Source organism: Nyctereutes procyonoides, unplaced genomic scaffold (genome assembly GCF_905146905.1).
Source record: "Nyctereutes procyonoides isolate TBG_1078 unplaced genomic scaffold, NYPRO_anot_genome, whole genome shotgun sequence".
Lineage (NCBI taxonomy): Eukaryota > Metazoa > Chordata > Mammalia > Carnivora > Canidae > Nyctereutes > Nyctereutes procyonoides.
Genome location: NW_026575051.1, coordinates 15720791 through 15744834, shown reverse-complemented (window position 1 = coordinate 15744834; position 24044 = coordinate 15720791). Strand labels below are relative to the sequence as shown.

The following is a 24044-nucleotide window of genomic DNA, read 5'->3' as shown; positions in this document are numbered from 1 at the left end:
AAACCATGATCATTCTAGACAGCTCTTCTACCTCTGACCTGAGGATCACATTCTTTGGTGTCATGAAGCGTGTGGGAAAACAGGGCAACAAACTTTTAGATGCCCAAAGTTAGCACTTCCATTCTTGTACAGAGAGAGGAAATGAGTAGGTGTTTATGTATTCTCGTACAAACGCACTAACCTACCCCGTGCTCTCCCTCTCTCTTATTGACCATGCTATGTGCTGCTAATTTGGGACTCTGCTCTGGATGTCAGAGAAAGGATATTACCTCAAAGATGTTGAAGGCATTAAGAGTCCGGCAGGTTTCAGTGATCTTGTGCCATTTCTTTTGACTGCAAAAAAATCCCATATTTCCCTGAGTGTCTGGAGGGCAAGGTTGACTGCAGTGGGAATTGGCCACACAGGTACCATCACATACACCTGGAGAAATAAAAAGTATCAGTATCAGTGGCACCTGGGTGGCTCAGTCAGTTAAGCATCTGCCTTCAGCTTGGGTCGTGATCTCAGGGTCCTGGGACTGAGCCCCAAATCAGGCTCCCTGCTCAGCAGGGAGTGTACTTCTCCTCTCCCTCTCCCCCTCTCCCCTGCTCATGCTCTTGCATACACTCTCTCACTCTCTCTCTCAAGTAAATAAATAAGATCTTTAAAAAATATATTTCCCAGTACAAAAACAACATAAATTAAAAAAAAAAAGTATTGACATCAAATGCAAAGGTCAGGACTCAGTGCTACATATGCCAATCACCAAGACATTAGCACAATGAGAGTACATAAACCCAGTGGACATCAAATGTATTTTCTTTGCAAAGTGGAGGAAGATTGAAATAGATCAGTGATCATCATATATTCCAGTGAAAAACACCTCTTGTTTCCAACAAAATCTTATCCAGAACTCAAACATATGAAACAGGTAAAGTGGAACTTCCCCAGTTGAAGTAACACGGAAGAGCCCACATCTAGTTCACGATGTCTCTCACGCCCCATACCTCCCTTGAACTCCTCCAGCTCCCCAGAACACAGTAGGGAAGCCACTGCACCCGAGGTTCTCAGGTAGGTCCCAGCTCTGGAACTTCATGATGAGTCCGTCATCGATGAGTTCTCACAGACCTGCTCTAGCCCCCGCTCCAGCCTATGCTGGCTCAGTCAAAAAAGTTTATGGCAAAGAACTCTCAGGCTAGGATGGAGCAGAGGGTGCTGGGAGGAGAGGGGAGCAGGGGTCAAAGGTACAATTTAATATGAGAAAACAAAAGAGTCCAAATGTGAACCATCAAGGTGTCCCATCTGCCATGCCATAAACAGAGGGCTGAGCACGGCTCTCTATTACAATAAATAAACAAAAACTTCCATTTAATTACTAACCACTGCCAACGTACCATGTGGCCTGGCAGGCATCTTCTCCTTGCTTTTGTTGGCAACCTAGAAAGGGAAAATCAAAATCAACCTGAAAATTAATTGTTGGTATGCCTGCCCAATGATCCACTTTAGTCACAGACTAATGGCTACGTCTGAATCAGCTCTGATGCCAGGACACCACCAAAAGCTGAGACTGTGAAGTATGTCCCCACGGCCCATTTTGTCATCAGTCTGGATGGCTTTCTTTCCCACTGCGACTCAGCAGGAGCCCTCCTTCCTCTCCAGGAAGAAGGCCCAACATTCTGTCCAAGAGATACACCATGAGCAGAGGTGGACTTACGTGGAAGTTAATGAAGGTTAAGCTTTGGAATCCCTTGCATGTCTGGACCCCATTCAACACACTGAGACATAGCAATGTGTTAACATGATCATATATTTTATTAAATTTTCAAAGGCAAAATAGTTTAACCACCTTCTGTTCATATCACTGTTATTTGCCACTCCACCTTTCCTTCCTTCACACTCTCCCTCATTTTGGATAGATAGCACTAGAGAGGCTGTAGCTATTTATGGAATCTGGACAAGTGTAAGTTGAGTTAGGGATACATCTAGTTTGAATTTAATAGGATATACTTATGTAATTTGCAGTCATTTCCACATTACAATGAGGACATCAACACATAAGCGGCATTCCTTTTAGAGTATTTACAATTTGAAAAAAAATAGTTTTTACAATTAGTCACAGAACGAGAAAATTCCAAGTGTTTTGGCTACCTTGCAGTTCATATATGAAAGAAACTTACTAGATGCCATCCCAAAGTTGACAACAGTCTTACATATTTACATTCTAAAAATGAAATGAGAAGCTGAAAGATACTTTTCTAATCTGGCAATAATAAAAGAACAAATTTGATCAGCAATGCTAGAGGAAAAACTGAATAATCTTTCTATTTTCTCTGTAGAAAAAAATGTTATAAATGCAAGTACACAGCTAAAAACGTAGAGAAAAAGATGTGGGTAGTTTATTAATAAAAACATTGTGATTTTACAGGATTTATTATTGAATAATGCTAAATACTTGCTGAATATAAACCACTTCAGCATGTCTAAATTTGTTGTAAAACTTGAAATTTATTGTAACTACTTTCCTCAATTTAAGTAGACATTCACTTTTCCCTTAATTTTGGATTTGCAATTTTCTACTCCTTTTTTTTTAAGGGAACTCCCTGCTTACCTGGCTTCCCCCTATCATGAACACTTCCCACCTCTCCTGATTAAAATCCCTCTCCATCCCACCCATTCATATCAGACTGGACCCTTCACTGAGAGGCAGTATCACATTGTGTCAAGGGGTGTACCCTGGGAACAGACCACCTGGGTTCAAATCCCAATACCACCACTTGAGAACCTGGAAAAGTTCATCTCTCCGGGCTTTAGTTTCCTCATCCATAAAGTAGGGCAAGAGTGATAGTATTATAATTGTGTGATATCTCAGAGCACTTTAAAGAAAAATAAATGAGATCATCCTATGGAAAATGCTTAGAGTGGGGCCTGCAGTATTGTAAATGGTATTTAAGATTTAGTTCCCATCATTTCTCTTTGAACATGTACTCAGTGAATATCTATTACATACAAAGCCCAAGTCTGCCCCTTCCAGGAAGTCTTTCCTGATCCAATTATAAATGATGCATCCTTCTCTGTCTGGCTCCTATAGGATTTATTATTTATATCACCATACCACTCCTTAATGCTTTGCAAATACTCACCTACCTGCTATTTCTATCTAACCATTTTTATATGTGCTTATTATCTTCTCGGTTAAACTGTATGTTTTTTAAAATCACAGGTTGTGTATGCAACCTAAAAAGCTAGTTCTGTGTCTTATACATGTGTGTATATGTACATATTAGCATGTATGCATATAATACTGACATGTGCATGTATGTATGTGTGTGTGTGTGTGGAGAGAGAATGAAAAAGAAAGGGATTGAAACTTTCTGTTTTTGTACCAAAAGTTCATACTCTGGTGGCTGGGAAGAGCCATTGTCCAATTCTCCAACTTGCGTTCCAATATCTAAACCACTAGGAAGGAACTAGAAATTCAGAACATGGAGTTCATATCCCTTTCTCCTTCACGTTTCTATCTGTGTTATCAAGAAACAAGCCCAAATCTTCCATTTTCTCTACCAATGAGAATTTATGGAGGTTCTGAATTGAGCATTTAGGTTCTGTCCAAGAGGAAGTAGGTATCCCTGAGCCTTCATGAAATACAATGTCCTTCAAAGCAATGATGTAAGATGACTTCTTGTTTCACAGTCTAGAGATCCAAGCCTTATTATATACTTGGAAGACTTAAAGGCTTTTGACCCAACAAGAATAATAAAATGGCATTCTTTCGAATTTTGAAAGATCTTCTTATTTTACAGGTAAGGAAGGCAGGTCTTTGATAGACAAGGTGACTTATCTGGCGCTACGCAGGACTCCCTTCTTAGGTCCCTCTTCTTACAACTGGGACTAGAACTCAGCTTTTCTTAATCCTTTGACATTGTCTTTTCCACCAAGCCAGCCCACGTGCAAGTGGAGAAGGCAGAGGAGTATGCAGGGTGTAGGGAAGTGATGCATTAAACTCATCTTAAGAGGGCCATGCTTTCCAATACACTATAATAAAGCACTTCAATGTGAACAACTCTGGGTTACCCTTGCCCATTAAACAGAATCCCATGAAGTCACATTATATTAATCAGATATGTGGGCAGAAGACCATGGTGCACTTTTGCAAGGAATTCTGGAAACTGCCTTCTTAAGTAAAGGACAGGATTCATTTCTTACCAGTTAATTTGCCAAAGCACATCTATATACAACTCCTCCTCATCATTTCAGTTCTAGAGACGCATCTGATATGGGCCACTTTAGCTTCAGATATCTATAATCCTCACCCAAATACTACGAAAAAGACACTTTGGAAACCTGTAATCTGCTAAACCTGAAAAGCTGCCAGGGTGAGAAGGGAGGTCAGAAGAGGAGTAGCACCCAGAAGCTCAGCATCCAGCAACTTGTAAATTGAGAATAAAAGGGTGGAATATTCATAAGGCGGTCCCCAATACCTAAGAAAACAAAACCAACCTCCCAGGCTCTATCTACTCTCCAAGTTCTGTCTTGTTGGAAAACATGAATGAGGAAATGAAGAGGGGAAGGAGAACCAAGCTGTGGGGTAAGATGCCTCTGGAAGAAGTCTTTCTGAAGGAGTCTTTAGCCTATCCCAGAAGCTAGGCACCAACTCAGTGCTGAGGAGAAGGCGAGTCATGGAGAACATTCCCAGCCAGTGGCACACTACTTAAAAGGTAAAGTAAATATCATTTGGAAACTCCTACAAAGAATTTCCAAAGTCATCCTTCACTGAGGAGGCTTTTGCTAAGAACTTCCATAATACAATGGAAAGAACAAGAAACAGAATCTGAAGAAATGGGTCCTGCCTTGGTCCTGCAGCTGGATGGGTGTGTAACCTCAAGAAAACCACATTCCACAACATGAACCTCAGTTTTCCTATCTATAAAGTAAGAGATGGCTCTTCACCAATTGATCTCAAAGCTCTCTTCCAGATCTTGTAGTCCAATAATAATACACTATTCCCTGGAATACCACACCTTATTTAAGTAAGTAACTGTTAAAGACATTAAAATGACTCAGGGTGTGAGGGAAAGATTTCTAAGGGGAGCCATAGGGCTCACTGCCCCACAAAACTTACAAATACTACATTACTATAAACTTCATACCAGTTAAACCTTGATTAACCATTGACTATCTGAGGGGCATATTTCTCCTTCCAGACCATCCATTGTGTTCACTATCAGGATTCTCAAAAAGATGTCATTTGGGGTAGGACAATGCTTAATTGAGCCAGATCATTCCTAGGTCCTGCCCACTAAATGCCATTAAGTATCTCCCAGTCATTTTGACACCCCTCACCACTTCCACATTTTCAAGTGCCTAAATGGAAGTAGCACACGGCTGGTTGTGAGCAATGAAAATCTTCACCATTAAAGGATATAGGGAAAAAAATTATCAACCTTAAATCACTTGAGCCTCGTTGCATCTCAGGAATTTATAGAAAAAGTCAAAAGGAAAACAGTTTGAGGCTATTAGCTAAAATGGGTTTGGGATACCTGTAGTTGCAAATTCTTTTGGCTGGACCACTGTCGTCCCCCTATGCTTGAGCACAGATAGCTAAGAGCTGCCTAACAGATGGGTTTTTATTTCCATTTGCTTTCCCATCATTTCGTCCTCCCACCTCCCTTTTTCTTACCTGGCATAATGTCCTGCAGGACTCTGTGGGCAAAAGAAACACGAAGCAGTATAGCAAAAGCATATGAGTCATCGTCTTCCACACAGCTGCCTTTCTTGCTTCTATAAAAATAAATGAAAAAGCAAAGTGTCTCCCATATGAAGCTTTCGAAGTTTCTCACTGCAGACCCAGTCAACCTGTAAGTCTGGGTTCTGTCCTTCATGCTATCAACTCAGACTTCTCTGACCCAGACATGGCATCCCCGTGGCCTCCCATTGACTTCACGGGGAGGCTGCAGGTGTGAACAACAGCTGGCACCAGGAAGCACAGGTAATGTGATACCTCCTGTGGGAATCCCTCCAAAGGAAGCTGCCTGCTGAGCTGTAATGAATAATAACCTATGTTCAGGGAACTAGAATGATGGTTCACTCCCTGGGCTAGGCAGCTCTGAGAAATGTGTGGGTGGCTATGGAAGAAGGTGAGTTGGGGTTCCTATGTGCAAACTCAGCCCAGAAATATCTTTTGAAGGAGAGTAAGCTAGGCTTGGCGTATCATCCTCACTCTGACCTAACTCTGAAGCTGTATTTTCATAGGTAGGTAGCAAACTTCAAAACTGGTCTTAGACAAGCCCTGCTATTGTTATTTCTGCCAAAATTGATGTCAAAACTAAAATGATTCCTTGGTACCTAAAATAGTACTGAACACGTGGTGGGCCCATGATATACTCATTGAAAAAGAAAAAAGGAGAGAAGGGGGGAGGTGGTCGGGAAGGGCTGATGATTTGTATCAGACCCAGGCTCTGTAGACAACTAATGTAAGTTGAAATTTTTTAATGTTAAATTTTAATCATTTTAATACTTTTCATTTTGAGTAAAAACCTCTTTGAAAAATATTTGATGTTTCTTTGCTTTTAGGTGGAAGTGTTCAGAGGACTTAGTGTCATCAACAAAGGTTAGAAGTTTTTGCAATGGTCGATATTTGCTCTTTGACCGTTTTTAGCCAAAAAGGAATAGCCTTTCTCCCAATCATGCATTATTCTACAGCAAACAACCATTATTTTAAAGACTAAGCAAAATGTCTTTTTTAATGTCTTTTTAACTGTGTTTCCTGTGTTGAAATACTTACCTCACTAAATTCCACTGAAATCAATGATTTTTAAAAGTATTTTACATTGTCTGTTTCAGCCTGCTGTTACAGGGTTTTCTGAGGGTCCGTAGTTCTTTAAACACAAGGATTATCTTGTTGCTCATCACTTTCCAATGTATTTGAACCCAGATGGACATATAATTTCAGTCATGTTGGCATCCTTTTTTCCAACTTAAGTTCTTTCAAATGGATAAAAATGTAGTATGAAAATCATCAAAGTGACTTACAATAATTGTCATCAATGCAGTTATTGTTTTGGGTAGAATCATCAAAATTAGAAATTAAAGCCACTGATGAATTTGTTGATATAATTTTCATAAAATCTGAGCATGAGTCCATGTTTTCCTGAATTACATTAATTTTACGTTAAATTCCTCATCATAGAGAATGTTTTCTCTTTAACTAAAACTACTTAAGGATTGAAGGAATGATAGAAGACAGCAAACTTTCAAACAGTTAGCACTGCTTTGCCCAGACACTCAAACAGATTTTTTAAGGGGGGCTGAGAAGAAGTTGAATGAGTAGACAGATCAATATGAGATCTATTGTTTGCTTAAAATTTTTAAGATGTTGTTTTGAAAAATAGTCCTTATTTTATTGTCCTTTTGTTTTAATTTTTAAACATAGTTGTTCTAATTTTATCAAAATGCATTTTGATTATTACTAAAATTGTTTTTATGCATGGCAAAATCAGCACAATGTGCTCATTTATGGGGTAATGACCTTCACAGACTTCATAGTACAGACTTTTTTGGTAGTTATGCTGCAATTAAAATTTTGGAACCCAGAATTTTCTAGCAACTTCTTTGCCCTCCAGGACTAGCTTATCATAGAAGAACTGGAGATCACAACTCTGGAATGCTATCTGTGCACAAGTTTCAACCACAGTGGAACTTGAGGTACATTTCACGCTTTTTCTTGATTCTTTTAACTAGAATAAACATTTCCTAAAGTTGGCTTTTTTGGTATTTTGCTCATAAAACTGTTCTTTCAGTGGACTTAAATAAAATCAATTTTCTTCCAGACTTGTTGACATTAAGCCATAGTCATTTGCTCTTTTTCCAGTCACATGAAAACAAAAGGTTTGGATGAAGCCAAAGTATATAGAGGCAAGACAGCAGCAAGGATCCAATCTTTTGACCCCTATCCCACCTGCTCACACTGCCCACCTCTTTTCCATTTTCTTTTGAAAAGCCTCAGGTCTCTAATGGTTCACACCTCCTTCCCCAGGCTCAGCCCCTCACCTTTCTGAAACACAAGGGTAGTGGGAGTGTAACTCTTCTCTCTCAATCAAATGTTTGGAAATGTCAGTTTCGTGTAGTCCATGCCAAAAAATTCATTACTGACATTCACCAGAATAGGCTTATCTCGGGGCATCTGGGTGGCTCAGTGGTTGAACATCTGCCTTTGGCTCTGGGCATGATCCCAGGGTCTTGGGATCAAGTCCCACATCGGGCTCCCTTCAGGGAGCCTGCTTCTCCCTCTGCTGTGTCTCTGCCTCTCTCTGTGTGTCTCTCATGAATAAATAAATAAAATCTTTAAAAAGAAAATAAAAGGCTTATCTCTCAAGAACATACAACCTGAAAAAACAGTCACTTCATGCGATTCATACCCCAGAAAACATGGAGCACTTACATCAGCGCTGACATTTCACAAAGTAAAACGTGCCAAATACAAAATATTACAGTTTTCTTCAGGGAAGAAACCATTTCCTTTCTCTTTTATAAAGAAGGAGGAGGAGGGAATAGTGTCCCTGTACTGTGGCTAGATCTACAGAGATAATGTTTCCAAACATCCAAACTGGAATGTTTTCCCATTCTCTGCTGTCTGCTTTCCAAATCTGAAAAAGGTACTTAAGATGTTAATGTACGTGTTTATTCAACAAATATAAAATGAGCTCCTCGATTCCAAGTGATGTCCCAACAGCTCGAAATTAAACAACCAGAAGGATAATTTCTTTCTCTGTGTGCTCACCACCTCAGGGAAGCTGCAGGCTAATGAGGCTTTTGAAGCCTCTCCAAGGGTTTGGGAACTTGGATGGGCTTTGCTCCTTAGAGATCTGCAGACTCCAGGAATCAAAGCTTACTCAAATAAACAGGATGGCAAGGACTCCAAACTTTCAGATTTCACCCAACAATTCTCATCTTTGTCAATGATTTAATTTTGAAATATCTCTTCCTATCTCTACGTCAGATTCCTCCACCCCAAAACCATATGGTTGACTGGCAACAGGCACAGCTCAACTAATGAAAGACAAAGCAGGCAGAAAGTAAGCACAGGAGTTGCAAGCTGGGGCTTGTTCCATGGATGGCCCCATCAGAATCAAGCATTTGCTTAATTTAACCACACACTCACATGTATGCGAGAGACCAGAGCCATTTTATAGGGTGATTTGGGAGAAAACCTCTACAACTTGGATTCTTAAATCCTGATTAGAAAACAAAACAAAACAAACAAACAAACAAAAAAACAGTGTTGGAATACCATTCATGGCAATCACACACAAAAATAAAACTCCAGACAGAACTTTATCAGCCACTCAGGAGTATTTCAATCACCAGCTCTGTCAGCTGACAGTCTGCGGCTATTACTTGAATAATTAGGTTTTGTAGCGAATTGCTGAGGCTTCCAGTGAGATCCACAAAATACCATCAAAGTTTCCAAACAGACTGTGAGAATACACTTTGGATGATCTCAGGGGTGCAGGTGTATCATTGTGTCTGTCATTTACCCAACCTGCTGCTTTACCTCTCTAGTCCATCACCAACCCTATCCGCCCAGCCTGAATGCAGACATCACAGAAGGGAAGATGTGAATAAAACAAATAGTTATTGTCTGTTTACTCTGTGTCTGGCATTACATCTGCATTAACTATTTTGCTGCCATCAAGCAGTGCTGTGAGACTGAAGTGACTTCCACAATTTTCCAAAATTAAGGGGCTGAAAATTGACCCTGCCTAACCTCACAGGTATTCTTTGAGAACAGTTCCACGTATAACTTTCATCTTGACAACGTAAAATTTTATAAGCCAGGCAGGCTCTTAACTACATCATTCTGTGCCATCCTCCTTGTCCTGAAGACATAAAGAGGCTGATCACCATCTCTAGCAAAAAAAAAAAAAAAAAAAAGAAGAAGATAAAAAAGAGATACAGATAGATAGACTTAGACAGGGAGAGATAGGTAGATTGGAAAGATCTATGCTTAAATGACCTTGCAAAAATTTACAAATTAAGTAGAATTGCCTTCATAATTCCTTCTGTCCTTTTCCTGAGTCATGTCCTGTGTTATGCCCAGATGCTCAGGTTCTGACTTTTGGCTCCAGTCTATAACCTCCCTCCTTGGACAAAGCTCCTCACTCTGAAGCAACCTTTCCCACATCAAGAGTCTCCTTTCCTAGGTCTTGATCCTACAAGAATTTGTTTGACTGACAAGAAGAAACAGTTAACTAATAAGATAAGCTGACTGCCAGTGATGTGAAAATAAATACAAACGGTTTTGTGATTTAGTCATGCCAGGCAAGTATATATTTTAACAGGGATTTTCTAAAGGTAACCTCTTCCACAGTTGGAAATAGAGGCATTAACCCAGGTCAATAGGCCAGATTCTTGGGAGCAAGGATGGCTCTCCACGCCCCAAGCTACACCCACAGAGCTACCTACCTACAGGTGCAGATGAGCCCTCAGTTTTCTTAAAAGCCTAGTTTTTTAAACTTTAAATCATTTCCATTGGTTTCCCTGAACCTTGGCCAGTTTCTCTAAACTTTTTTGAATGGCCTAATGCATGGCAGTTTCAAGCAATGCTAAGTAATGGGTGATTACTCACACCTGAAAGGTAAATAGTAAATAGGGATGAACATGTGCAATGGGCATGTGTGTTAGGCACTTGGTATAGGTGTGCCCCAAGAATCAGCTGCCTCATGAGTCACCACAAAACCAAGGAAAGAATTTATCTGACAGTCTGAAGCTGCCAGGATAAGTTAGAGAGATCATAAAAGTGTGTAAAATTTGAAAAGGAATGCTAAAAACCTGGTAAACCCAAATTATTGTAGCACTGCCACACTTCTGGGACTGTATCGTAGAGAAATAACTTATACAGGAAAAAAAGCATGATTTTCAGATTTACTGATGGCAAATTTGTACATATAGTAGCAGAAAAAGAATATGGAATCCTTATAAATATCAAACAATAATGGAGGGGTTAGGAAATTATGATAAATCTATATAAAGGAATATTACACAAACATTTAAAAAATTCATGAAGAGGTTTGATAATATATTAGTATGAGGTAGCAGTATTATATATGTATATATTTATTGATATATTAAACATTATAATTATACGTTATGTAATATTAATGGGAAAAATCAGTCAATAAGGTGCTCTTTTAATAATATGCACATCTATAGAAAAACACTGGTGGGATTTCTCAGTTACAATGCTTTATTGAAAATGAATCGCAGAAGTTTCCCCTAACACGAACAAAATATTGAAAGATAGCAAAAACTTCACTAATTGCAAAAAAAAATGAGAAAAGGGGCAGAACTTAAGGGAATAGCTTCAAAGACTCTTAAAGAAGTGGAAAATTTTGAAATGAAGTAGGATGTAGAACCAGAGCACAGTGCTTAAGTTTTATATTTCCTTTCTCTTTCCCTTTTAGCCAAACTACAGCAGAAAAAAATCTTCAGAAATCTCATTAGTGCCCAGAAATATAGTAAGAGACAAAATGTGAGAATCCTTTTATTTTTTCTATTTTAACAGGAGAAATTTTTGAGTTGGATGTTGGTGATAGAATGTATATGGAAAAGGGAAACTGACTTATTGATAGGATCTCTCTCTCTCTCTCTCTCTCTCTCTCTCTTTCTCACACACACACAAACACAAGCAATCAGTTCAAGCTATGATTTTTTATTATACATCAGCTTGAAAAATAAATGATAAAATAACAGATTAAGATAAAAACCCCAAAATGAAAATATTTAGAAATTTATGGGGGTGGCTGGGTAATTCAGCCGGTTGGGTGTCCAACTCTTGATTTCAGCTCAGATCATGATCTCAGGCCTGTGAGATGGAGCCCTGTGTCATGCTAGGCATGGAGCCTGGTTGGGACTCTCTGACTCTTTCTCTGCCCTTCCCCCTGCCTCCCCTGCCTGCACATTCTCTGTCTCTCTCTCTCTCTAAAAAAAGAAAAAAAAGAAGAAAGAAAGAAAGGAAAAAAGAAAGAAAGAAAAGAAAGAAAAAAGAAAGAAAAGAAAAGAAAGAAGAAGAAGAGAAAGAAAGAAAGAAAAGAGAAGAGAAGAGAAGAGAAAAGAAAAGAAAGAAAAGAAAAAAGAAAAGAAAAGAAAAGTTGATGGAACTTCAACACAAAAGGAACAATAAAAAGTAAGTGTCATACTTGAGAAAATCAAGCAGAAATGCCGATGAGAAAGAAAAAGAGAACTGCAAACAGAAAGAAGGTACTAGACACGGAAGACAGACAAAGATCACCCACAGTAAGAATAAACCCATGCAAAGCTCTGAAAATGAACACACCTAAAGGGTAACCAAAGGTAAAAGAGTATTGAGATATAATACAAGAGCATTTCCTTGAAATTTAGAGGGGAGAAAAGATCAAAATAAAAGTATAATATAGCTGTCAAAAATTAAGAGATGAAAGAAAACTAAAAGAAAATATAAGGGTGCTAAAACCTTATCCTTCGAGAAAGGAATAAATCCACAGTGCCTAAAATTAACAGGGATTTTTTTTTAATTGCTACCTCCAATCTTAATAAATTTCATAATCCTTTTAAACATTAGAGATATTTCTAGAAAATAATATCTCTGGATATTATTGTAAGGGGGGAAGTCTTAGAAGTTCAAAAATCCCTTAGGTTTCACATGTTTCTCTTTTTTTGTATTTAATTTAAATGAAACTGAATTTAGTAACTTTCACTTAAAGATAACAAATATGGTATAATCACCTTTTTGTATTTGTATTGCTTTCTGCTTTTCTTTATATCTATGCATCAATCTATCTGTCCTTATAAATCAGCATATGTGCACAGAAAATATCTGGAATACTATTTAATAATTAACAATGGCTTTTTCTGGTATCAGAATTGGACATCGTTTCTTGCATTATATCCTTTAAATTTTCTGCTCTCTTTGCATTGTTTTACCATAAGCATATATTATTTCTACCAAAATAAAAGAGTGTTTTTAAAAGGAGGGAGTGAGTAGACTGGAGCCAAATATAGCAACATATTAATAGCAGGTAATTCTGGAGGTGGGCGTGTGGATGATTTATTACTTTCATTTTCACCAAGGTTTTACTCACTTCTAAATGTTATTTTTTAGGGGCGCCTGGGTGGCTCAGCAGTTGGGCACCTGCCTTCAGCCCAGGGCCTGATCCTGGAGACCTGGGATGGAGTCCCACATCGGGCTCCCCATGGGGAGCCTGCTTCTACCTCTGCCTGTGTCTCTGCCTCTCTCTGTGTCTCTCATGAATAAATAAAATCTTTAAAAAATAAATAAATAAATATTATTTTTTAAAGGAAACAAAAACACTGGAAGGACACCAAAGTATTAGCAACTATGATAAAAGGATAGAATAACTTTCTACATACTCCATACTTCTCTCCATATAGAGAGAGTATTTATATAGAGATATATAGAATATATTTTCTACAAATAATCAGAATTCTAATTGGAAAAAGTAAACTTTTTAACATTGTGGCAGGAAAAGCATGAAATATATTTAAAGCCAAAAGATCTATGTTCTTCCTCTAATTCTCATGATTCATTTTATGAAATTTGGCAAAATACTTAAATTCTCTGAGTCTCATTTCTTCATTCATTCATTCAGAAAACATTTATCTTGGGCCAGTTTCATGCAAGAACAACTTAGGCCCCAGAGACAGTTATGAAGACAAAGAAGACAAGGTCTTCAAGAATCTAAAGTGTAATTAAGGAAGACGGAAAATATAATTGGTATAAATTAACGTCGTAAGTATTCCCTTTGAGGTATACCAAATATACTTTATAACAAAAGTCATAAGCTATGACAAAAAGTCATAACCTCTCCCTATTGGGTATTTGAAGGACCATCACAAACAAGTGACTTTTGGGGTGGATCTTGCAGGAGGCAAGGAAAAACAGTATTCCAGAGAAACAGCAGGCTGGAAGCAGGAAGTATAAATCAGTGTTCAGGGATGACTGGGAAGGTCACAATGTCAGAACATCAGGTGTGTGATGGGAAAGAAATATATGTAGCTCATCAGCTAAAACTGCGTTGATGTCAAAGTGAGGTGGGTTACGTGCCACAGTCAAGCAATGGGATTCTTCCCTGGATGATTAGCCATCAAGTCCTTTAATGACAGGATCAGATTTCATTTAAGAAAATTATTCTGCCAACAGTGTAGAGGGTAGGAGAGAAGGCAGACATGCAGGTCAGCAAGTCAGTGGAGAGGCCATTCCTTAATCCAGGTGAACAATCATAAAGACCAGAACCATGGCAATGGCATTTGAATGCATTCAAAAGACCCCATAACCAAAAGAGAAAGAAGAAGGAGTGAAGAAGTGAATACTATTAAAAATTAGCTTTAGACGTGTAAGCAAATTTTAGGAAAGGAAGTATATGTGAAAAATGTAGCTGAAAGAAACATGATGTTGATATTTCTAGACTAAGCATCTGGGTGAGTTTTGATGAGACTAATCAAGAGAGGAAGTACAGAAGGAGAAGCAAAGTAAGTGAGATAAATGGACTAATATTTAGATAGTACTTACAGGGAGAAATCTGTCTCAATGTGTATGTATTTCCATTAATGCAAATTTCCTCCCAAGCACTTCTATCATCTTTTAGCTTTCAATAGGCTTCAGCACTTTTTTCTATAAAAGCCCTGCTACTATCAGGGCTGTGCAACACATGGAGCTGTAATGCCCTATACTTCTGCAAAAGTCTCCCAGAGCTATATTATCCACCTGAATGAAGACTCAGAAGTGAACAAGTCCAGCATAAAAGTGTGTAATAGTTAATAGCTATAAAATAACCACTAGAAGATTAAAACGCATAAGGGTCTCATCACCTCAGAATGATTTCTGAAATACAGATATCTATAAAAATATTAAATTTGAATTTTATGTAGTATAAATCCTCATTACACTCATTGATGAGTAATAATTCTTTCTTCTCACAAAATGGGAATATCAAAGTGAGAAATTTTAAAGAGCACCCTTATTCTGATCAGCATGGCAGTGGAGGGATTAAAAATGTGGATTTCTTGACTCAATGTCTAAAAAGTTACATTAAAATATGCATATTCATTCAACCAGAGATATTTTTAACTAGATCATCAGTTGGGAGTTTCAGATTACTATTTCAAATTGAAAGTAGTTATTTCAGATGAAAAAGGTCCAGGATTTGTTGGTGCTCCTCAAGTGTCTCACATTTGACACTTGGTACTCTCGCATTTATATTACATATATTTGAAAGTAATAATTCATAACATATGTATGGAAGAGTAATGAATAATTATTTTCTAATATAAATAGAAAGAGAAAAATGTCCTTAAGTAGATCTTCAAAAATAAAAAAACAGTATGAAAACAAAGAGACATTTAACTCCTAAACCTGACAGGATATTTCCATTTTTTTCAATCCCATGCTTAGAAAAAAAACGTCCTTCCTCTTTTGGTTCTTTACATATTTTCTTGTATTACATGACTTTTCTTTTCACTTTATTTCTTGCTGGAATGTATCTTTTTAAACTTCTTCTAATGAATATTTCTGTATGGCAAACTCTCTTAATCTTTGAATGCCTAAAAAATGCTTATTTTATTCTCATTGGGGATGTTTGAATGAATGAGTAAATAGTCAAGGCATTGGTGTTTCTATTCAAAGGGTGATTTTTTTGTAATTCAGTCCTTGGGCAGAAGAGACGTTAGCACCAAATAAGTTTTGAAATGGCTTTCACGGATGAGATCCCATAAGAAGGACAGCAGGCGAAGAGAACTGAGACACGCCAGGCTCAGGTGAGTGAGGCGGAGCGTCCCAGGCAAAGCCAGCATTTTGGAAGGAAGCAAGACCTTCTGGATAAATCCACTGAGGAAGAGTAGGTATTTAAAGTCTTTAGGACAAGTACACAAAAACCAAGATGATTATGTGTAGCAGTACATATTTAGCAGTCATGAAACTAGGTTGGCACAGATGTCACTGGGTTTTGCACTATAACTGAATTTAATTAGGCCTGGAGCCCTATTTGAACCAATGATGGAAAATTTGCCCATACAAGGCAAACTTAATTGATTTTCAGTTTAAACAGGTCTCTTTTGATCAATTCGATATTTGTTCCATCTTTTCCTCTTCCTTTCTCCCCAGGGATGCTATTCTTTAGCATCAGAAGAGAAGCATGCTGGGATAAGCCTCCAACCATGCTGGCTTCTGCTGAGCTGAACTATCACTGCTGGTCTTTGGGCCTCAATACTCCGCCTGCATTGCCCACACTGACACTTCTGTGCCCCACTCTGTTCTCTGGCAGCCAGGTCCACTGAGATCACACTGATTATTTTCTCAGTGGTCAAAAAATATCCAGATCAAGCCCCGTCTCTGCAACTTCCCAAGGGCATGGAGAACTCTCCTCTGTCTTCAGTTGTTCTTCCTCCTCTTGCTTCCTGCTCTGATTCCTTCAGAATCATAGAGTCTTTCTCTCTCCTGAAGTCCAGTTCTTGCTACAGGAAGCCCCGTCTTCTTTTTGGAACCAGCTGGAAACATGGCATTAGCCATGTTCAGCCGTTTTGCATTAGCTTCATGCATCTCCTGCTTCTCTTCACCAATTGCCACCCCTCCACCATCCTCAGAGCACAGACTCCCTGGTCATCAGCAACCCCATGCCCCTGGAGATGACAGACACTTCCATGGGTAACTCAGGGGCACAGGGCACCAAAAATCAGAGATTCACATCATTAGGGACCATCACAAAATGTCTACACCCCAAAGCTTGCACAGCAGTGATAGCACTACTCTCTTTCAGCTGTGAGAGAATTTGAGACTGCGTGAGACTCTCAGAATTCTCACTAGACCCTTCAAGACGTAGCCCCTTCAAAGATAAGACTGAGAATTTCCTGCAAGATCAGAGTGGCAGGAGATGTAACTCAAACTCATAACCAATTCAGAGAACTTCTTTATGGAAATGTGACATTTTAAACACCAGATGTGTTATGGCGTAAAATGTATACTTGCTGCAAAGGAACATTATTTCTAGAAGGAACCTTCATTCATGGTATTTAATGCATAACAATGTATAAGGCCTGCTTTGATATGGACAGAGTTTTTGTTTTGTTGTTAAATAGATTTAATTTGTATTTTGCTACACAAAACTTCCAAAAGAACAAAATCATTCTCCATCATACCATTCTTTCAAAACAAAAACATAATTTGAAAAATAGCTATAACTGGGGAGCATCTGGGTGGCTCAGTTAGTTAAGCTTCTGAGTCTTGGTTTCTGCTCAGGTTGTGCTCTCAGGGTTGTGAGATCAGGCTCTGTATCAGGCTCCATGCTCAGCACAGAATCTGCTTAAGATTCTCTTTCTCCCTCTTCCTCTGCCCTTACTGCCAAATAAATAAATAAATAAATAAATAAATAAATAAATATTTTTTAAAAATACTAATAGCTATAATAGAAAATAAAGTATTTTGGGACACCTGAGTGGCTCAGGGGTTGAGCATCTACCTTCGGCCCAGGGCATGATCCTGGAGTCCCCTGATAGAGTCCCACATCGGGCTTCTTGCATGGAGCCTGCTTCTCCCTCTGACTAAGTCTCTGCCTCTCTCTATGTCTCTCATGAATAAATAAATGAAATCTTTAAAAAAAAAAGTATTTGACTTCTCAACAGCCAGATGTTCTCGAATTTAGCCATTCAGAACTCAATTTGCGTTTCTTTTGGAAGAATATACTGGACAACTGTTATGATTATTGTAATTAATAATTTTACCTGGAAATTGCTTACATCTCTTATGTTTACTGTGAATGCAGCTGTTTTGAAGATGGACCTGGCCAGAGCTGACCCCAGCTAGGCTGACTAGTCCTCACCCCAGTGATTTTCAAACTTTGATAGAAGAAAAGAAATGGGACTCATTCTCTTCTAGAGAAGCTGAAGAAGATGTAGCCAATAGCAGTAATTTCTGACTTTGGTTGAATTCCAAAAGGAACTTTGACAAAAATTGCCAATGTCTGGACCCCAGTCTAGACCATTGAAGCAGAATTTCTGGCAAGGTCCAAACACTAGTATTTCTCAAAAAACTTTTTAATTTTATTTTGAATAATTTCATGACTACTGAAAAGTTGAAAAAATTTTACAGTTAATACCTACACATCCCTTCACCTAGATCACATTAATTGTTAACATTTAGAGATGAATGGGTTTTTTAAAACTCTCCAGGTGATACTAATACACAGACTTGAGACCAGACTCTAGTGGTATGCAACTGAGAAGAACCCAATCACAAAAAGAAGAACAGTACAAAATGAAGCAAATACACCAAGAAGGAAAAAGAGTTTTTAAAAAGAGAGTCCTGGTGATGCTCAGAACCTTGTATTTCATGCCCTGGGTTCTATGAGAGATCCTAATATTTTTATATTAAAATCACCTTTGAGACTTAAAGTACTATGATTTAGGAGCTTGTTCAGTGCAATCAAATGATTCAAGAATAATATGCAAAGGCAGCATCATTCTACAGACTCAGCCCTAACTAAAAATAAAATCAGAGTCCATTGGCTTATGAGATCAAGATTATGTTAACAGAAATACATTTTTTAAAAAACACACAGAAGGCTTGAGAGATCAAGATTATGTTAAGAGAAACACCTTTTTTAAAAAAATACACAGAAGCCACGAATTCCCAAAATAATGGGATTAAAGATAATTAGACCACAGGCTAAACTATGGTTTTGTGGAAATACCCACTGTGTTTTCAAGCAGACTGTTTTTCCACTGGTGAATTAAGTCCAATCTTGCATAATGCAGGCGCAGTACCAAGTTGGGAGGGACCGGTGGTAGTGGGAGTGCTCTGCCCCAGTGGTGAGAACTAAGTATTTTATCAGTAAGGAGGTTTAGAATCACTGGAACATGCTGATAATAAAAGGGAGACTGAATTTCAGTCAGTTCTATTATTTTTTTTTGACATATTTAGTAATATTCTCCATGGACACTGCAACCCATTATCGCCTGGACCCAGGGCAAACCACTTCCACCCCAGACCCTGTGCCCCTGCTGCCAGGTCCAATTTTAGAAAGATCAAGCAGTCACCAGGCTTGGAGCTGTCTCCTGATCTCAATATCTTTGAATAAGAGTCTTGGTTTCTATTTACAAATTTTCATTCATTTTGCAAAGAGACAATGATGCTGTAACTCTGTATCATGCAAATACAGTTGGGACTGGATTTGGGCTAGTACCCTTTTAGGACACAAGCCCTACAGGCATAAAGTACAAGTTTTGCAGTCTTTTAAGGCTAATTATTTGCCCAGCAATGTGCTTGACTCATTTCTCTGAGCTACAAAGAAGTTGATGTTTCCAAACTAAATGAATAGAAATGAACTCTGAAAGAGGAAATTCAACATCTTAAACCAAAGATAATATCAGATAAACTCAGGCCTCACTCTTTCACTTGTGAGTTTATTATAGAAGGAGAAAAACAGACTTTGTCAAAATTCAAAGGACTAAAGTTTTTTTGTTTTTTTTTTTTGTTTTGGTTTTTTGTTTTGTTTTGTTTTGTTTTTTTAAGACTGAAGTTTTTAAGCAGAACTAAATTCTCAAAATTTACACTCAATAAATGGTGATAAAGAATTCTTTGGGGAAAAGGAAGGAAGAGTGAAGCATGAACCATAGCAGTATGTTAAGGAATGATGTGAAAGTCAATGCAAACAGAAGTGTTTGGAAGTCCCCACCCCGTTGTCACCAAAGACTAACACAATGCAGATAAGTTTAGGAACAAAGAGAAATCTCCCCAAAGTTTACATTCCTCCTGAGGTCTGATCTGAGGAAATAAGGTTCAGAATCAAATTCTTAATGCCATAGATTTTTTTGTGTGTGTGAAGTTGGAAAAATATTCCTCTGTTTTTAGGGAGACTTTAAAGCTGGTGGTGATAGCTAATAATAAGTCCGAATTATAGATAAAACATTACAAAGGTCAATGAGGGGAAATAATGATTAAAAAACAGCTAAATTCACTTCTCTATTTGCACTTAATCATTTTTAGATAATCAGAAAAAAAAATCATTTCTTTAAAGAATTCAATTTCCTGGACTCTGATATTTGGATGGGATCAGAGGAGCATAAAAACATCAGAGGGTAATAAAAACAAAATATTTTCATACCAGACTAGAGATCTTCTTGAATTACATAAAATGCCTCCAAATCACCAAATTCCTTTTTAATACCTATTCGCTGTGTGTGTTATTAATTAAGCCGCAAATTACAAAGCCTCGCACCTGTGGAATCATAATGGGTTGCTCCTCTCCAGAGGAAGTGACTGGAGGGAGAACGAGGACGTGGGAGTACTCACTGTGGCTAGCTGACAGCAAAGTCACTGGCACATATGCCCCACTCCCTCGCAGCTAAAGACAAGGGTGTCAGTAGCTTTCCTTCATCGTATCTTGCAACAAAATCAGCAGGCTGGGCTCCTGTACCTCTGAGCAGTCAATACAGCCCCGAATGGTGGATTCTCAAGCTGAGGCATCCAGGCTGGTGCCAGCAGCCAGCCCCATACAGGGGCCCTGCAGCCCAACAGACAAGTCCTGCCTGGGAGTAGCTCCCGGAGTGGGAGGGACACGGTGCCAGAGAATGGATGAGTCACACACTAGGTGATACACACACAGACTCTCACAAAAAGCAAAGGTTTCCCTTTTTGGCAAGGGAGTGAGGACTACAGTGGCAGCACAGGATCTGTGGTACTTGGCCATACCCATTAGCATCCTTATTAATCTGCCTCATTCTGAAAAATGGGGTATGGAAAACACAAGTACCTATGCCTGGAGCTCTGACATTGGCTGGCTTTCGGGTCACTAGGGTTATGATAACATGGGTCTCTGATTGTTCCCGGTTGTCCCTAGATCCAGGCACAAGGTAGCATTGCAATTCCTAACCTCTCCATGGGTAGATGGGGTCATGCAAGTTGTTCTGCATGGTGACCAGCAATTCAAAATGGTAGCCTGGGTCGCTGGATGACTGTCAGAAGCAGAGGGCCTTGCTGACCTGTGATGGGCATGAGCAAAAGATAACTCCTTATTGTTCTTAGTCACTGAAATTTGTGAACTACTTGTTAATTTAGCAGAACCCAGCCTCTACTGACTGACATAAGGACTAAGGCTCTTGGAAGGCAACATGGGCAGTGACGTATTTTTCTAACTTTGAAACACTCAAAATTCCTTTCTAATTTTTTTTTTTGAGCGTTCATGGACTTCCTAGCTCTCTCAAAAAGCCCATGTTTCAAACACTACACTTAAATTTATTTATAGAGTGGTATTTTTCAAAACCCTCACTAGGAAGTTCCTATAAACATTGTGAGAAGCACCCCTTATTTTTAATCCCAGCATTCTCTCGTCCTCTTTTGTTTCTTGGATAGTTCTTGATCTTCTAGGGAGTGTCAAGAGATTTGAGAATCTCCTTTGAGACTAAAATCCACTCAAGTCCATCCTTCAAACGGGAAAGTTCAATATTTTTGTTGTGTGTATACAATGTGCCCAATATGCCATATAGTGGTGGGTACATTGTTACACGAAATGTGACCCTGACCTCACAGGGCTCACAGTCTGGTTGGGAAGGGAAGAAACATACATGTGAAAATAGATAAGGCCTTCTCTGTTAAGAGCTGAAGCAGGCAGTCCAATGCAGGGGAAAGTTGATGGAGGCTGGTGGGTCAGGGCCACTTCATGGAACACCCAGAGCTGTGCCAGTGCACATCTGTTTATGTGGAGGAGCAAACTATGGGCAGCAGGAAAGAATGAGGCTTGTTCATAGTTCCATTTGTTCAGTAAACTTCTATCAAGCATCTACTGGAGACCAGGAATGTAAAAGCTGATAGTGTTTTGGAGATCATGCAAGCCCAATCTCCCCTTGCACACTGAGAAAACCAACTCAGCTATTCTTACCTGGGACTCTCAACTTTTTAAAAGGCAAGGACTGGCCTAAACTAAATAAAGCAGAGCTCACAAGCATGCCTCCAGCCTCGTCACCTGTCACGCCCTGACTCACATGTTAAACAGTGGTAATGCCTTACTGAGTGTTTTCATCATGTTATTTCAAGTGTCCAAGCCTCCATGCAAGCTGTGCCCCATACCGAGGAAAACCTTCCCACCTCTGGTTGCTTACTGGCTGACTCTTTGTCCTCAGTCAGGAGATTCAACCCCAATGTCTCTTTCTTGAGGGAGTCTCCTCTGAAGCCTGAGATGAAACTGAGTACCCCTCCTTTTGCACACATTTGCTTTATCGCTACCATTGCAATGTTGGAATCTGAATCTTCCCCTCTGAAATCATCTTCTCTGGGGTTGTGACCTAGCCTGTCTTGTTCATCTTGCTCTAGCTTACAAATTAGTTCATATCCCTTTTCCATTCCATTGGCCTCTTCTGCCACCTGAAAAGCCTCCACCCATCCCCACCCATAGCTTCACCTGGCTGACTCATTCGGTTTCTTGAGTGTCTCGTCTACTGCTGGACCTTCCATGACCAACCACCCCTGCCCAGTTCCCTCCTTCGCACCACCATATGGTCCACAGTACACAAGACTGGAGCCACCCCATCATGTACGTTTCAGTTCACATGTCATCTCAGAGATGTGAGATTCCCTGACCTGGCAGTCATTATTTACCTGCCCAAGGTCATTCTGCTTCTTTCTTACCAAAAATCTACATTTGATGACTCATAATTAGTTTGAACCAGTTGTGGCAATATAAGTCTTCATTTCTGGTCACTGAATTAAATGTGGGCAGGTGACTGTGTTCAGTGAGTTTTAAGGGAAAGCTTGCTGAGAGAGTTCTAGGAAGAATTTTCTTCTAATACAATGAAGGAGGTACTGTGTGTGTGAGGGTAGTTATCTTCCCTCCTTTCTCTCACCTCTTTCTCCTTCTGGCTTTGGGAACCATAAGAAGATGTAATGTCTTCAGCATTGGCAGCCTTCTTGCAACCATGATGCTGAGGAACATTCCAACATGATAAGGAGGGGAAATTACAAGGATAAAAAAAAAACCTTTGGTCCTTCATGACACCACTAAATTAATGAAATCAATAACATCTGACTTTTTTAAATAATTAAAGCTCCTAGTACTTATGACACTGTTAGATTTTCTATTACTCATAGCCAAAGTAATTTGGTTGGTATTCCTAACCCCCTGTCTTAAGTAGCACCCCATTCTCTATTATATTCCATTTTTTCCCAAATATATGCCATTAGTCAAAAATTATCAAATTATCATGCTTGTTGGAACATTATGGATTTACTGTCTTCCCCACTAGAAGCTAAGGACCATGGGGGAGGAACCTTGTCAGTTTTATCACCGCTGTATTTCTAACACCTAGAATGGTGCCTGGCACTTGGTAGGAGCTCAAAGAATATGTGTTTCCCTAGTGATTGGATGAATTAATACCTCTAGTAACAACTCTTGCTTCTTCCCTCTCTTATAGCAGACTGGGAGCTCCATGAGATCAGAAACCGAGATTGTATTTATTTGTATTTTCCCCAAAAAATAAACTGCTTGAGATATAGCAGATAGTTAATAAATATTTAATGAATAGGGACATAGGCCCTCTGGACCCAATCTTGCATAACCACCCTCCACTTAGCATACAATTCTGAACACCCAATATTGGACACCGTGGTAAAGGAAGTCTGGACTATTGCTTTTGTGTGCACGTTTGTGTGTTTTTAAAGACTTTTTTTTTTTCAATTTTAGAGAGAAAGCAGGGGGGAGGAGCAGAGGGAGAAGAAGGAAAGAAGCAGACTCCCCACTGAGCGCAGAGCCTCATGGGGGGGCTCTGTCTCACAACACTGAGGTCCTGACCTGAGCCAAAGTCAAGAGTTGGATGCTCAACTGACTGAGCCACCCAGGCATCTCTGAACTGTTGTTTTATGATAGCTAGGCTTGCAAGAGAATTTTGTAATAAAGCCTTAACCTGGCCAAAGAACTTTGAGATTGGCTTTGTAGACTAAACATCAGATGAAATACTTCCAATAATGAAGAATGGAGCCCCTCAGGAAGCTATGCTCATCATCCCACTACAATGACATTATTCCTTAAGT

At 39.1% G+C, this 24044-nt stretch overlaps 1 protein-coding gene and 1 long non-coding RNA gene across 6 annotated transcripts in view; one reads left to right on the top strand and one right to left on the bottom strand.

Annotated features, from left to right (window-relative positions):
* The window catches only part of LOC129512943 (adhesion G-protein coupled receptor F2-like), a 37445-nt gene extending 16925 nt beyond the window's left edge, over positions 1-20520 (bottom strand). For 2 of the 3 annotated variants that reach the window (XM_055330539.1, XM_055330540.1), the window contains exons 1-2: positions 5658-6006; positions 270-421 (exon numbers count right to left, since the gene is read on the bottom strand). In XM_055330539.1, coding sequence (XP_055186514.1) covers positions 270-421; positions 5658-5859 — 354 coding nt within the window. In that variant the 5' untranslated portion in view covers positions 5860-6006. Of the gene's footprint in view, positions 1-269; positions 422-1374; positions 1418-5657; positions 6007-20315 lie in introns of those variants that run through there. The other variant, XM_055330541.1, reaches the window with a different exon arrangement.
* Positions 5889-13236, top strand: LOC129512945 (uncharacterized). Of its 3 annotated transcripts, none has more exons than XR_008665113.1 (4): positions 5889-5966; positions 6551-6587; positions 7600-7681; positions 13116-13236. It is a non-coding gene; the product is annotated as an uncharacterized LOC129512945 (long non-coding RNA). The 3 variants fall into 3 exon arrangements; XR_008665112.1 differs by lacking the exon at positions 13116-13236 and adding an exon at positions 11440-11559; XR_008665111.1 differs by lacking the exon at positions 13116-13236 and adding an exon at positions 7848-8275.
* Positions 20521-24044: the final 3524 nt, after the last annotated feature.